This window comes from Diorhabda carinulata, chromosome 8 (genome assembly GCF_026250575.1).
Source record: "Diorhabda carinulata isolate Delta chromosome 8, icDioCari1.1, whole genome shotgun sequence".
NCBI classification, from domain to species: Eukaryota; Metazoa; Arthropoda; class Insecta; order Coleoptera; family Chrysomelidae; genus Diorhabda; species Diorhabda carinulata.
In genome coordinates, this window is record NC_079467.1 from 9,225,124 (window position 1) to 9,240,890 (window position 15,767).

A 15,767-nucleotide genomic window follows, 5' to 3' on the forward strand; every position below is an offset into this window, starting at 1 on the left:
ACATTATTGGTAGTAGGTAAAATAATGTACTATATTCCTATCGTAAATTCATATTACGATATTCGATAGGTCATCAAACTCTGCCTAACGGCCTCGTTTGACAAATTTCCCATCTCATTTTGTAATATGAATCTTTACGACACTTATATCGTGAATATCTATTATTGTTTTCCAATGTATTTAGAATGTAATAGTAGTTTACGTAACAAGTCCCGAGAGTGGTCTTTTACTAGACGAGTGGGCAAATTGCAGGACGAGTCCTGCAAGCCTGCGAATCCAGTAAAAAACCACTTTCGGGACGTATTACGTACAATATTTTTTTAAAACGGGCATTGTTGTACCATAAACACAATCAAATGCATCATTTTGAATATCCATTTTATAATAAATGTCACGTTTTCAACTAAGCGTGAAAATATGTCAAGTTATTTTATAGTTGTAAATAATACAAAACTCGGTTACTATAGAAACCAATTGACCATTATCTTAGACTAACTATTTTATTATTTTTTTCTTTAAATATAGGCCGGAAAGTAAATAAAAATGAGTCCGGTAAAAGCTTTTACCGGACTATCACAATAATTTTCTGGCTCGGTCCCACAAAATGAGATTTTCTGACCTAAAAATAAACCTGAAAGTATTCATTTCTAGCCCGTTTTAAAAAAAAATATTTTTTATTGAAATACACCGTGAATACATTTTTTTATTTTTGTTTTTCATATCATAATTATAATCCTGAGCTGCATAATCTTCCGTGACGAGTTGTCTAATCTTCATAACAACCACGATCACAAGTTGGCACCTTGTAACAAGTTGAAATTTTATGGTGGGTATTAAAATCACGAGGTGTCGCATGCCCAGTAATTCAAATTGAGTTTCATTTAGAGAATAAATACCTGCAGAAGTGATGTGATTAAGTGCCTATTGTGCAAATTTAATGAATAATGATCAGCGTTTAGTACATTCGTACTACTTACATATTGCTTTAAAAGTATAATCATAAACATTAGTATCCTACTTAATTATCACCAAAGGCTTAGCAAGAAATTTTGGATTATCCTTAGCTCAAAAATATGGATGAATTTTCGAAGATATAAGATTTATTTTTATTATATAAGAATTAAATTTTAGATCAGACCGTCCAATTAATTTTAATTGCTAACAGCATTTTCAACTGGTCTAATTGTTACAACATATTATGTTATTATCTGAAGAGGGATTGTCAAACTATTTATGCATATCACACTCTTCATATTTTTTACATCATTGCTATTCTTGATTGTAACAAAAATGCTGGTACGTGGGTGTGTTAACGTGTTGTTTATAACAAGTGTAAGTAAAAGCATTTTTTATTAAAAAAAAAACATTATTATATGAAGTATTTAGTCTTCGAATGTATATGTATGATTAAGAGATGATAATAATAATGATCAATGCAGTAGTAGTCAAGAAAATTGTCACATTTCATATTCTGACGGTATCTAGAAATATTTTTTTTGCATTTTTCTGAGGGGTAGGCTGTTAACTTGGCCCCTCAGCTCTCCTCGTTTTGCCAGGCCTGAGAACGGCATCAGTGCCACTAGGCTACTCAGTCCACTTAGAAGTACGTAGGCAGAGGAAAATTGAATCGATCACTACACTAGAAGACGAGTAGCAAGGATTTATTTATGCCCCACGCCCTATTACTTCTTAATCCAACGCTGTTGGTAGCCATAAATTGTGAACGTTTCCAGTGAATTTGTAAACATGGACAAAATTGGTCATCGTTATATGATAAATACTTTCATTTGAAAGGCGTTAGCGCAACCAATATAACAGCTGAACAAGATTGTACTCTGGGTACTCTGGGATCATAGCGATAGATCAATTGTCTTCAATATTTCAATAAAATTCTCTCTGTTTCATCTATACGTTAAATGCGTTAAAAAAATGACTTTAAATGTTTTTTTTACTTTGCTTATGGGGATCTGTTAAGATTCGTTGTACCCATCGCGTCGTGTAGACAATATTTCCATGTTCAGTTCGGCGCTTAGTATATTATTTACCACATTGTATAAGAAAATAAAAACTTCAACTATTTATCTAATTCTCACACGATCATCACACTACTATTCACCAAATTTAATCTCACGAAACTACCTTTTCACTATGTCAAATGACATTATGCATATTTTCAAATATTTAACCAAATATTGTAATTGAATTACGCAAAAAATTACTAAGTGTTTTTTTATTTCCATCATTACTGTGGGAGATACAGAAAATCAACAAAAATACAAAAAACTAACGACTGGCTATGCCGTTCCCTTCAACAATCCATTGGACAATTCTTGCGACATGCGGTCTACCATTTTTAACTATTCAGTGTAGCACAGTTTACAGTACCACTACACCAACACTCACTATTACACTGTATCAACGATGTTGAAGAAATTATTTGATAAGAGTAGTTTTGTGAGCTGTTTCCAGTAAAAGGGGCAGAAATGCTACTTGCATAAAAATGTAAGAATTGGGGAATGGAGATGGAGAAATTAATAAAATGTGTTTATAGATAAAACGGTAAAAATTAGAAAACTTAGTTAGAAAATTACATTTATCGCAGTGCTTAAAAATGCTTCAAAAGCAATTTAACTCAGATTTTGGGATGTAGGACGTATTTTCTTGAAGTAATATACCAAAAATTTTACAGTACACAACCATATCTACGTGTTTCGTTTTATCTTATTAGTGATATTTATTTATTTGTTATTGTTACATCTTGTTCTAGTTTTCTTAAATCCATACAACGTACCATAAATGTATCTCAAATTTTATTTTTGAAAATCTGTTGAGCCTGATTGTCCGATTATAATCACTTCCATATCAATGAATTATTCAGTAGATAGTACGTATTGTGCACTTTTTGGTTTTCTTCTTAACATCGTTGAGTAAGAATTAACGCTAAGAAATCTGTTGCAATTTTCTTTATATTAAAAGGAAGCACAAAAGATTAAGTCCTTTTACACTCAAGTAATTCGACTGGTGCCTGTCGTGTGAAGATGCCTGTGGATATTGATCTTGACTGTCGAGTAGGTCTTGTAAGAACTGCTCTAGGTGGGACTTTGATGGATAGCTGGGAAGAGCATTTGCCGTAGTAGTATGGATTAAAGAGAGTCACGATGGCAACCTTCCTTCTATGTTCTACGCCGTCCAAGTTTCTGCTCAATTCGGGATCACCTATAAGTCGAACTGCCCTCTGAGCCTTGTAGAATATTAGAAGGTGATGCAGGGGTATACAGCTTTTTAGTCTTAAAGAGGGCTCCAAGTTTTTGTGAGGCTGCCTAGGCTAAATCGGTCAGGTGACTACGCTAGAATATATTGTTTCAAACCTCAAAACCCAACAAACGAATTTGCGGTGATGGTGATATTTTATGTCCAGACAGGACCAAATCCTGCGCTACAGTACCAATCCTCTTCGTAAAAATATCAGCCTAGGTCTTTGCTGCATTAAGTCAATCACACAAAAAAATTATAGAAATAAGAAACGTTCGCACATTATTTCTTTGAGAAAATATTTATTTATTTTAGATATAATCCGTACAATGAAATCATTTAATATTTATTCCTCACCAGGTAGTACACTTGGCCTATTCAAGATCATATCCATCTCTTTATAGTGTGCCAAGAGCTTTAACCACAATAGCTGTATCAGCTTCGTCTTCTGCATCATCCCCTACTTCTGCAAGGTTTACAAACATAGCTGATTACAGAAGGAAAGAAGGAAAAGCTCAAGAATTAGAAGCAGAGAAGCAATTAAGTGAAGATCATGAAATCGAGGAGAACCCAAATGAAAAAGATAAAAATGAAGCCAATCCAACTTTCCTGCAGAAAAAAATTAATAAAATTTTAACAAAACTGCAGTTCATATCTAGTTTTGTTGCACCTCCTGAACCAGAAGAAAATAACTGTAAGTAATTTACAAAATTCAAATTTATTCCACATAAAACTTCAATTTCCTCATTGCTCATCATCATGCTACTTTCATCTTATCTAGGAATATGCTGAGTAGTAGCACTTTAATTCTTCTTTGGAAATATACTTAGCTTCATAATAATAATTTTTTGCAGCCACGGAAGTTTCTACAGAAGAAATTCCAAGGAGTGAAGTTAAGATTGATTTGAAGCAACCCGACTTTTTTAAGTCCAAGACCCCCTTCCAAAACCTAATCTCTCAACAGTATGGAACTCCATTGAAAATAAACTTGGATATCCAAGACTCAGAAAGTAGTACTGAGTTTGAAAACTTTGATGATGTTAATTGCACGAGTCAAGAGAATAATAAGATTGGTCAAGCTGGAATACATTTTGCCGAACTATTTGGAAGTTTCCTAGCGCTTGTTTACGGAGCTTTTGCACATATTAATAAAGTTATTCAAGGAGAATACCAGCCTGAAACTACAATTTGATGGATTTTCAATCCAGTTCTTATATTTATTATAAATCAACATTCAATTAAAATACTGAATATTCATGTATTTTAATGTCAATCAATTTATGTCACCGAGATCTCTAAATGATTCTATTTTACATAACTATAGAACAGGTTAGAATTGACTTTCGAGAAAACTAAGTTTTACATGTATTTACTATTTCATATTAATCATAATGATAATCGAGATCTATTTTGTAATTGTGGAATTATTAAAATGAGTCGCGCACCATCCCAATATAGGCAACCTTGATCATATACAATGTGTCCCTGATTATGTAAACCGACTCTTGTTAGGATTAGAAAGAGAGTCTTTTTTATGGCAAATATGAAAAAAGTCATATAGAAAAATTCGAATCAGCATTTAGACCCATATAACAAATTTCGAGATAAATTGAAATCTACAATTTTTATTTCAACAAAAATTTATACTTGACCATCACTACCGACTTAATACTAATTAATGGTAATTAAAAAAATGTAAGTTGAATACAGATTAAATGTTAGGCTCACTAATATTTATGCATCAATAAGTTTTCGGAAATGTTAAAAATCTTTCTGTGATTCACATTAATATTTCACTATCATTCGGAATCTGTTCTTAATAAACAAATGGTTTTACACCCATTCTTCCCCATAGAAAAACTCCAGTGTTGGGAGTGTAGCAGACCAACATCTCACACTTATGCTCCCAAATCATCTTCCACCAAACTGATTATTGAAGGGAAGTATGCTAATTTAATGTCTCTCCAATAAGAAAAGCTCTCATGATTCCTAGTTTGTCTGACACGATACAACAAACAACATGTCATGAATGTGGTACTACCGGTCATACCGGTTACAGTTTAACTTTAAAAACGTCAAGATGCTTTTCAAGTAACAATCACCAATAAATATGAAATAAGTTCTTTCATCTAACACTAAAATAATTTTTCGATAGACGACTTGATAAGCTTTAATTAAAAGGCCTCTAATTTCATTTGCTGTGTCTCTTCCATATTAGAAACCAAAACACATAACAAATAACGGGTCGTATCTACAGAAACTACGAAATAAAAGAACCAAGTAAAACAAAACTTCAATGTTTAGATAAAATTTATTCCAATACTGTGAAACGATACAGGTGCCGGCATTTTGTACTTTTACGAGCAGATAATCAATACACTTCAGCTTCATTATTCTTCAAAATATTTTCTATTTAAATTAACATACTTTTAATGTATTTTCGAAACACTTCTGATTGAAACTCGTCGACCGCGAATCTTGTTTTTGATGTGCGGAAACAAAAGTAACTGACCAAATCTGTGTTGATCCATCAACTTTCTGGCTGATTACTAATTAGTTTGAGCAGCGCCAATAATAATTTTGAGTTCACCATCTTAAATTGCTCCTGTTCTCCATACATTGAGTATTTTTAAGAAGGTTTTATGTGAAAAACGTTTTCAAGGTGTTGGAACGATTAGGAACTAAAAATTTGATTTCTGCTCCGAATTTTGATAATTATGATAATCTAATAAGATAATGAATACCGACTTTTCGAAGATTTTTTACTTTACTGCAGGTATAACCCCCACTTTATTTATTTTGTTGCTATTATATATCCTAGAAATTTTATTATATTTTAAACAACACTTAAGCGATTTTGCAACAATCTCGTATTCAATGGTTACCTTTACTTATATGAAATATCATTAAACAAGTTTTATTTTTGCCAGGAAGGTAATCCATATTTATTGGAACTTTTCAGAATTAATTTTGCATACCTCTGATAATTATCAATACCCACACAGCAATATTTAACCTTTTGTAATCAAACAAGAATTCAAATAAGGTTATTAACACGAAAAATTCAAGGTTGTTTGATATATCACGAAATAAAGTTAAGATGTGAATTAACATCTTTTATACCTCCTTATAAAAATAGATGATAACGATTGTTTTTTAGATTTAATTTAAGATAACAGTTAAGTATCTACGTTGATAATATTGAATCAGTATAGAATGAATTACTCTCCCGTTATGGTGTTAGAGTGTTTCTAAATTCAGGAGGTGATTGCTCGCATGAAATTAACCAAGATTTTATTTCTTTTCTAAAATTTAAGTGATGCTGCTTGACATTCTGTAATTTTCGTGACCTCTCCAAGGACTAACTATGGTTATTTTTTCAATATTCCTATTACATTAAACAGGTGTGATACTAACAACACTTACTTTATTTCATATCAAAAGTTTTCTTAACATGAAGTTACATGAAATAGAATTAAAATCCTTGTTTTATTTGGGAATATTTTTTATTGATAATTTTTTTTCCGAAAACCAATAGCTGCAAAGGAAAAAAATAAACACCATAATTTATAATTTTATTTATAAATTGAGTAGAAAACAGAAAAATAACCACCTTTATCCAAAATATAAACCTACGTGTTATAGATTGCCATACTCGTTTAGAAAAAAAATAACTCAATTTTAGTGGTGAGATCTCAGAAAGGGCTGAGTTGAAGGAATTTTCTTATAGGAAAACTTCTTGAATTGTGTAGTATGAATTTGGAAACACCCTGTATATCTATCTTCTTTATTGTAAATCTTTAAGAAAGTGTGATATCTATTAACTTATATTTTAATCAATATTGAGTCATATTACAAAAATATCCATTAAGAAGAAATGCAGGCAAACTTTAGTAATCGAATATTGAGAGTATCCAGATACTATATATATATATATATATATATATATATATATATATATATATATATATATATATATATATATATATATATTTGTTTTGTTTAGTGTAAGGCTACTGTATTATTGTGCTCTTACAAAGTAACCAAGGTAAGTCAACATTTTTAGCATAGGTAGATTTTTCCTTTTTATTGTAAATCTTTTTCTAGTCTCTGTTTAATCCTAGTATACCTTATGTCGATGGTCACGTTTTTAGAAAATTTATCACTGTTTGTCAAAATACTCCTGGGGGGTATTATCGCGCAGACTGAAAGTTGGCGCGATATTATGTATAGTTTCACCCCTTATAAAGTTAATAGTAGAATGTTATAATATAATAACTTATTCCTTAAAATTTGTACCTTAGAGTTTGTTGATTTATAGCTTTTAATTTGGGCCTTTTTAGTTAACTGATTGGCTCTTAAGATAATAAATCTGGAATTATTTTCTTGGTAAGTATTATGTTCTAGATGGCCCTAAAATACGCCAGAAAAACATGGGTAAACCTGGAAAACTAAGACCATTGAACGAGCGATTGATATCAATAACGAATCTTCAATTCGAAAAGCTGGGCGAGACTTCAGAATTCCTGAATCCACACTAAGAGATGAAATGAAAAAATAATCACCAACCGCTCGACGTGTCCTTCTACAGTTCATTAAAGAATGTCTTTTATCGAGAATTCGATCAGCATCGGAAGATAAGCGATCATGAAAAAATAAACATGACTGATGTAGCAAGTTTATTTAATCGAAAAAGTTGCTACGATGAAAAAAGGTGTATCGCTCAAATGGAATATTTCTTCTAGATGTAGACAAATTTACACCTGATGACTTTGGCCCAGTGTAGCAGTTTCTCAATGTAGCCATATAATGTGATTTGGACAGAGTAATATTCTTTTTTTCTGCAATTTCAATAATGATAGAAACTTGAAATTCTGTTATTTTCGTGCACACGCTACTAACCGATTAACTACGGGTATCTTTTCAAAATTCCTGTTACATTATACGGGGGTGAAATGAGTAATCCTTACATTATTTCATATCATACTTTGTTTCAAGATGAAGTTTTTCGAAATAAAATTATAACTTGAGTTCCTTGTTTTATTTAAAAATACTCTTTATTGTTAAATTTTATTCCCAAAACCGATAGCTGCAGAGCAAAAACATAAGCAATAGTTCATAATTTTTTAAATAGATTGAGATTTTCCTCAGAGAGTTATATTTTGTAAATGGTTGACATTCGAAAATGTAACAAAATCCTCAATTTTCAAATAATGTATTGTTTACGGACGAGATATATTTTCCAAGAGTATCTATCATAAATTTTCACATACTCACGTATGGGTAGAGGAGAATCCCCATGAGATTAAAGAGCATCATTTTCAAAATGTCTTTTTCAGTAATTGTATGGATTGATATTGTAAGGGATAATTTAATTTATCCTCATTTTTAACCTCAGCCTTCAAATGGGATTTCCCATAATAGTTTTCTCGAAAATGATCTCCCTGAACTACTTGAAGGTGTCGCTGATATCAGACAGAACATGTTCATATACGATGATGCTCTAATATACTTTTGATTTCTGATTATGGGGTTACCTTAGTCTTCACAACACCCATAGTTGAATCTCATTGAACTAGCATGTGACACAATAAGAAATTTAGTTATGGTTATAAGTTTATTCCATAAAACGTCATCTTAAAACAGAGTGAAATAAAGTAAGGGCTGCTAATTTTACCCCCATTAATTCAACAAGAATATTGAGAAAATACCATTAGTAAGTCCTTTGCAAATGCACAATAATTACAGAATTTCAAGTTTCTAGCTTTACTGAAATAGAAAAAAAAATAAAAACTTAATATAATCTCGGAAAGGGATGTACTGCCTAAATTTTGTTATAGAAAAGACCCATCTTAATTTCACATTAGCAATCACCTACTGAATTCTATCGTATGAATTTAGATACACCCTTTATACATTCCGTAGAGTTTTATTTGTTTATTGCTCTTCGACGAGTTTTTTCTAAAGGCGTCAGTGGACTACTCAAAAATGTGAGTAACCATCAGTATATTATTGTTCAAAAACACATTTTGCAAATTCCATAGACAATTCATGAATAAAACCTCCACTTTGAGAACGACCTAATAACATACGGGTGGAATTTTCTGTATCATACAAAGAATTCCAAGAGTTTGAAATCAATTTTTTCTACATATCACATTTGTATAATTTAAGAATACGTCCAATATTGTATTGATATACTTGAAAAATTCATGTAAACCAAAGTTTCACGCATTCATCAAAAAAACTAAATCAAGGCAAGATTTCTGTTACCTTCTATTACTGTTCGATCCACTTTCCGATATATTAGAATACAAAAGAAAAAAGTGAAAATAACTGGTACACTCGAAGACTAGGCCTGTATGTCGCGCCTACTTCAACAACTACAGTTATTCACTTTGTGCGTCTTCTATTTTTTGTCGTTTCATCGCCTAAAGACTGGTTTGGCCGGTGGTTTATTTGCATCAACAACACATTTGCTTATTGTTCTTTAGTCATACGGGTGAATTCGTTTTTGCCGGTCGAAAAAAGAATATTTGACAATGTCTTCGACTGTTACAAAGTTTTTAGTGATATTTTGTTTAATGAAGGTGAGCAAAAATTATATCATTTCACACTAGGTGGAATATATACAAAGTAAGGAAATTTTACTTACCTATCAACCAACTTTATACTGAATTTGGCTGAAAAATTCACATTCATAATTCTATCTAATAAATTGTCAATGTCAATTCATATATCAAAGTTGTTGACGGTAGGTAATATTTTGATAGAAATCAAGTCGTAACGTAGGAAATAATTTTATGAGAAATTCTTTGTTTGTTGAAACAGAGATGTGGAATAAATTTGTTAATAAATAAGGACGAGTTTGGTGAAACGCATGGACACGTCGATTTGTATTATTAAATACCCATTATATCATTTCACACTAGGTGGAATATATACAAAGTAAGGAAATTTTACTTACCTATCAACCAACTTTATACTGAATTTGGCTGAAAAATTCACATTCATAATTCTATCTAATAAATTGTCAATGTCAATTCATATATCAAAGTTGTTGACGGTAGGTAATATTTTGATAGAAATCAAGTCGTAACGTAGGAAATAATTTTATGAGAAATTCTTTGTTTGTTGAAGCAGAGATGTGGAATAAATTTGTTAATAAATAAGGACGAGTTTGGTGAAACGCATGGACACGTCGATTTGTATTATTAAATACCCATTTTCTTCAATAAATTTACGGGGTGTGACAGTGACAAGTTCTAGACATAACTCTGGTGCAATATATGTCCTCAACTGTTTTGGAAATATTAATCTGTTACAAAAACCTAATAAATAATACTAAAACTTTACTCAACATCTCAGGCGTGACTGATCTAATCGCAAGCCTGATTCGTCTAATAAAGTCATCTAAATTGAGGAGGTTATTCTTGTTCACAATACTTTTGTCATATCTCCACAAAAAGAAGTCTTATGGCGTCAGATCAGGTAATTGTGCTGGCCATTATTTCTATCCGCGCCTCCCAGACACAGATTCGGAAAATTTTGGTTTAGGTACTGCCAGACATTGATTTAGCAATGGAGAAAAGCTCCTCCTTGGTGAAACCATATCATGTTTATAGGAACTTATAGGTTTTCTGGGTCAGGATATGAATTAAACACGATCTTATTTTGGAGCAAATATACATATATATCTCCATATATGCCAAAAAAGTTTAGGATTTTGGTTTTATTCTTTTATCCAATGAGGATTCTCCTATGAAATCTTCTTCCTGTTATCATTATATATGGATGCATTTTATTTTCCTGACATATTCAGAAAATTGATATGTAGCTAACTTTGCACAGAGCTCCTTTTCGACCAGAATTGGAAACTATTTTTTCATTTGTCTCACATGAACAAGCTTACGAAACTGCTTTTCTATTTTGCTTATTATTAGGGCCATTTTGGATACTTTATGTGAGATAAGGGCTAAACTTCCATTATCAAAAATTTGTGAAATGGTTATTTTGTGCATTTTGTTGAATGAACCATTTCTGGATATTATTGCGTACAGTTAACGAAATCAAAACGACAATATTTTCTTACAGGCACACAACAATTTGCTAAGACTGTTAGTGTTAAACGAAAATAAACAAAACGTTTTCTCTCAATATCAAAATCTACATTGGAAATATCTATTAAGTGTAATGTATCCAATTTTTAAAATTAAATAATTTCCTAATATTTCCTAAGTTTATCATCAATCTGAAAATACTTAGTATTTACAAAACTGTATAGAATTTTCTAAAAAATGTGTATAAATAAATAATATACAGGAAGTTGCATTTGAAATAAGAAAGTTGGTAAAGTCCATTGTATGATTTTTTCTAAAATGCGCATTTAAAAATACAAATCCACGTGTCTAAACGCTTTTCCTAACACGCTCTTATTTATTAACCAACGAATTTATTCCATTTGGTCCTTTCATACCGTATAGAATGGAAATTTGGCAGTGATATAAATAAATACTATTTCCAAGATCTAGAATATCTACTCAATTGTTTGGATAATTAGATTCCTTTAGAATTTCTATTCTAATGCATCTATTATCACAGGTTAACTACTACTACAAGCCGTTTTTTTCCAGTATAATTTTTACTATATTTTTTCTATATAATATATACTATTTTCAGCGATGATATGATATGATATAATCCTCCAAGTAATAGTTGCCATTCACCTGAGCGATAACGACCTAGTCTGATGAAAATCTTTTTCCTGTACATGTGAAACATCAATGTTAGGATACGCGAAAGTCCATAAGGGGCACTTCTGAATATGGTGAGTGGTGAACCCACTTAATGTGCAATTGGTGAATTTTAGTCATGGCGATCACCAAAATGTGAAAAATGGCGTTGTTCTGATGAAAAATCACTTTCTTTTTATTCTAATGTAATCGATTTTTTGAAATTTCTCCCTTTCAGGTTCAAATCCTGAACTATAGTGTTAGCCTTGCCTTACCTTGCCAGTTGCTGCCCGGTCGACTCCAGAATGTTTTCAAGTTCGGTATTGATTTGTTGCTGCCTACTGATTTGCATGTTAGCCGAGTTTATTGGGACGGTCGCTTTGAACAACGACACCAGTATCGTCTACGAAGCTATACATCGGTTTGATGTCGAGTAGATCGTTGATGTGAAGAAGAAAGAGATCTCTAAGGAACACTAGCGTTGATTCCAAATCTTTCTGAGGTTTGTCAATCCATAGCGACCTAGATGGATCGGTCTGTGAGAAAGCTAATAAACCAGCTCAGTCGATAAGTGAGAACGACAAACCGTATGATCTTAATTAAATTTGAAAGTTTTCATCCAAACCCTGTCAAAAACCGGCTATATGTCCAGTGCGATTGCTCGGTATTCCCCATATTTCTCTATAGTCTCAGTCCATACGTTGGTGACACAGACCAAGAGATCCCCGGTTGATCTATGTTTAAGAAAACAGTATTGATGATCGCTAATTTAGACTCAAAATATCTCAATATTTGCTGGTTAATGACTTTAGCAATGGCTGAGACTAAAGCAGTCGGACGGTAGTTGTTAGGAACCGTCTTTTTTTCCTTCTTTTGGGTATGGGTTGTACCCGAGCAAGTTACCAACCTGAAATTTTTCTTTCACACCTACTCTCAACCGATGATAATTCTTCTGATGATACTACTACATTTATAAACTAGCCTATAATACTAGCTATAATACGTATAAATAAGCACATATGTTTAAAACTCACTTAAGGCAGCTTCATGTATATGTCTGCAATGGAGCCACAGTTTCATCTGATTCTGCACATCAGTATATATACCAGTATATATGCACCATCAGTATATATAAGCGTTTTCGTAGTGGGATTGCGAAAAAATTAGACACCAGAGTGTACTAACTCTAATATACTTCCGAGGTTAAGAATACTTATTTATTCATCATCTGGGAATTAATTATTCTCTTCATGTAATTTAATTATTTACAGGTAGTCATTACTTATATATAATGCTTATATTATGTAACTTAAATAAAAAACAAAACAAGATAAAATGTATGTCATAAACCTACACGTTAAAACAAAGAATCATATATTCTATATTCCATTGTATATACCATGATTAAATTGTAAAAATAATACAATGGAATGAAAATACAATATTTAAGAAATGAAATAAATAGTCACAAATATTCTAAAAGAGCATAGAAAAATGGAAAACAATAATTTGATTTTGAGAATAAAAGAAAAAGATTATCAAAAATAATTACACAAGGAAATAATTATTATTAAAGAATGATGATATTTTGTATTCCATAGCGTAGAAAAGTTTTATTATTATTTATATATTTACAACAAATAACGGAATACTCTTTTTTGTAATTTAAAGCTAGATTGAAAGTTACAAACTCTACAAGAACCCTAGAAGGGTAGCCTATAGCTTAGGTGAGATTCAAACAAGGAAAAGTAAGTCAGTAAGTAGAAAAAGAAACTTGATGTGCAACTGATATAATGACAACAAATTTTCAAGACACTACTTGAATAATCGACTGCTATTAGACTTATACTGGTTTTACAAGAAAACAGGTAGCAGAAGGGAAAGGACATAGCGAATTGTTGAGTTGATTTTACCTGATAAAATGCCATTTTTTACTTAACAGTTTTAATTATAGTAACGTCCTAATTGTTAGAGTAATTTCTTCTGAACTGCTGGATAAGTCTTGTAGGAAGGGTTGATTGTGTCTTCTTGTATCCAGTATAATACTGATTCTGAGCTGAAAAATTTGTAGGATATATATGCTAGTATATAAAAATATTTTTTTAATAGTATTTTATTTTATTATTCAATGTAGTTGCCTTCGAGTGCAATGCAACGATTATAGCAGTCATACAACTTTTCGATACCAATTTTATAGTACGGTTTGTCTTTAAACTCAAATTAGACTTCAGTTTCAGCGATAACCTCTTCATCGGCGCAATATTCCTGTCCAGTCAGCACTCTCTTAAAGTCTGAGAACAGGTAAAAGTCGCTGGGGACCAGATCTACAAAGAAAAGTAACTGGGGAAGCAATTCGAAGCCCAATTTACGCAATTTTTCCATCATTTTCATTGATTTGTGACACGGTACATTGCTTTGACGATGCCATTTATCCGTGATTTCGTTTTTCAAACGAATGCTCACTTCAAAGTACTGATGCCATAAGCTAACAAGTCAAATTTTATCGCTTTGGAGTTGGTACATTGATAGTACTAAATTTCATCCATTGTCTTATATCGACGTAATTTATTATTATTGGACAGCTCCAAACACTACTCAGAATCATTACTTCGTTGTTGTATTTTGGTTGATTGTAAGCTCACGCGACACCCAGTTTGAACATAATAATTTGGTGGACTTTTCTGGTGTTTTCGACGATGACAGCCTTGAGGAGTCCACTGCATGCATCATCCGAGGTGCTCATTATGCCTCGTTTAAATTTGATTTTCCTAAGGCTGCTTCACTCAAACTGCAAAACTTACAAACCGATAGTACGACAGCTGTAAAATGTATGCACGTATCTTTTTAAAGTTAAGACTCACTGAAAATCATATGTACTTACTACTAGAAGGAGCCTACGAATTTTTCAATCCACCTAATACACTAAAAATTATCTCACTTTGATATTTCCTGAAAACTTATACAATTTTCAAAATCTTAGAAACCAAAAATCATTATAAAAAAATTAACCATAATAATTTAAGTTTTATTTATAACAAACTAGTGAACATACAAAAACATGAAAAAATTATTTTTGAATTGGTTATTTGGTCTATATATATATATTACTATGATAGAAATATCTATTTATTATTTCAAAAAAGATGAAAATTGAAAAAATTCTTAGTACATCTTACCAGTTTTTTTTGTGATCTAATCATATTTGGGAATGGAAAGAAATTAAATCCCGACAGCTTGGAAAATAGTAAATAGATTAAATCTACATTATCGGTAAAGGTCAATAACATCAGTGTTATAGGCGTCAACAAATTATAATATTTCAACTATCAACCGGTATGATCATCACAGCCGTAAATTGAAATATATGATTTAAAAACATCAGCAAGGAGCGTCAACATTTTTGATATTATAAATCAGCTTTAGTTCAAGAATTTTTCGATATTACACCTCTTGGACTATTGATTATTTTCATAATTCAATTCTTTCATCATGTTATCATTATCATTATTTCAATAACAATAGTTGATTAGTTGATCTGCTTCTAAAATATCTAAATGATCTTTCTATTTCATAAATTTCTTATTATTATTAAAGATAAATTTTCCAGATCTTATTGTATCACCAAAGTTCAATTACTATATTCATATGAAATTTTCTATCGAATGTTTCCTAACTTCTAATCAATCTATTGATTGAAATTGTGATACTTTCTGGCTTTTCATGACAATACATGACGTAATAGGAAAATTGTTAGAAAATTGAAATAATGCCGATTGAATAAGA

General features: G+C 31.4%; 2 protein-coding genes across 2 annotated transcripts in view; both read left to right on the plus strand.

Moving 5' to 3' along the window:
* Positions 1-1,234: 1,234 nt before the first annotated feature.
* LOC130897065 (uncharacterized) lies at positions 1,235-4,513 on the plus strand. The gene is made up of 3 exons (XM_057805633.1): positions 1,235-1,332; positions 3,613-3,946; positions 4,107-4,513. Exons 1-3 carry the CDS (start codon positions 1,291-1,293, stop codon positions 4,442-4,444), a joined length of 714 nt encoding a protein of 237 aa, XP_057661616.1. The 5' UTR covers positions 1,235-1,290; the 3' UTR covers positions 4,445-4,513.
* Positions 4,514-9,656: 5,143 nt separating this feature from the next.
* Positions 9,657-15,767, plus strand: part of LOC130897066 (uncharacterized) — a 33,617-nt gene continuing 27,506 nt past the window's right edge. Inside the window, exon 1 of the mRNA XM_057805634.1 lies at positions 9,657-9,842. Coding sequence (XP_057661617.1) covers positions 9,795-9,842 — 48 coding nt within the window. The 5' untranslated portion in view covers positions 9,657-9,794. The remainder of the gene's footprint in view (positions 9,843-15,767) is intronic.

What these genes read in the sequence shown, in the direction of transcription:
- LOC130897065 (XM_057805633.1), top strand. Translation starts at nt 1,291, where the DNA reads ATGCTGGTACGTGGGTGTGTTAACGTGTTGTTTATAACAAGT. An exon ending in ACGTGTTGTTTATAACAAGT is followed by an intron (nt 1,333 to 3,612) that starts GTAAGTAAAAGC and finishes ATTCCTCACCAG; the next exon opens with GTAGTACACTTGGCCTATTC. An exon ending in TGAACCAGAAGAAAATAACT is followed by an intron (nt 3,947 to 4,106) that starts GTAAGTAATTTA and finishes AATTTTTTGCAG; the next exon opens with CCACGGAAGTTTCTACAGAA.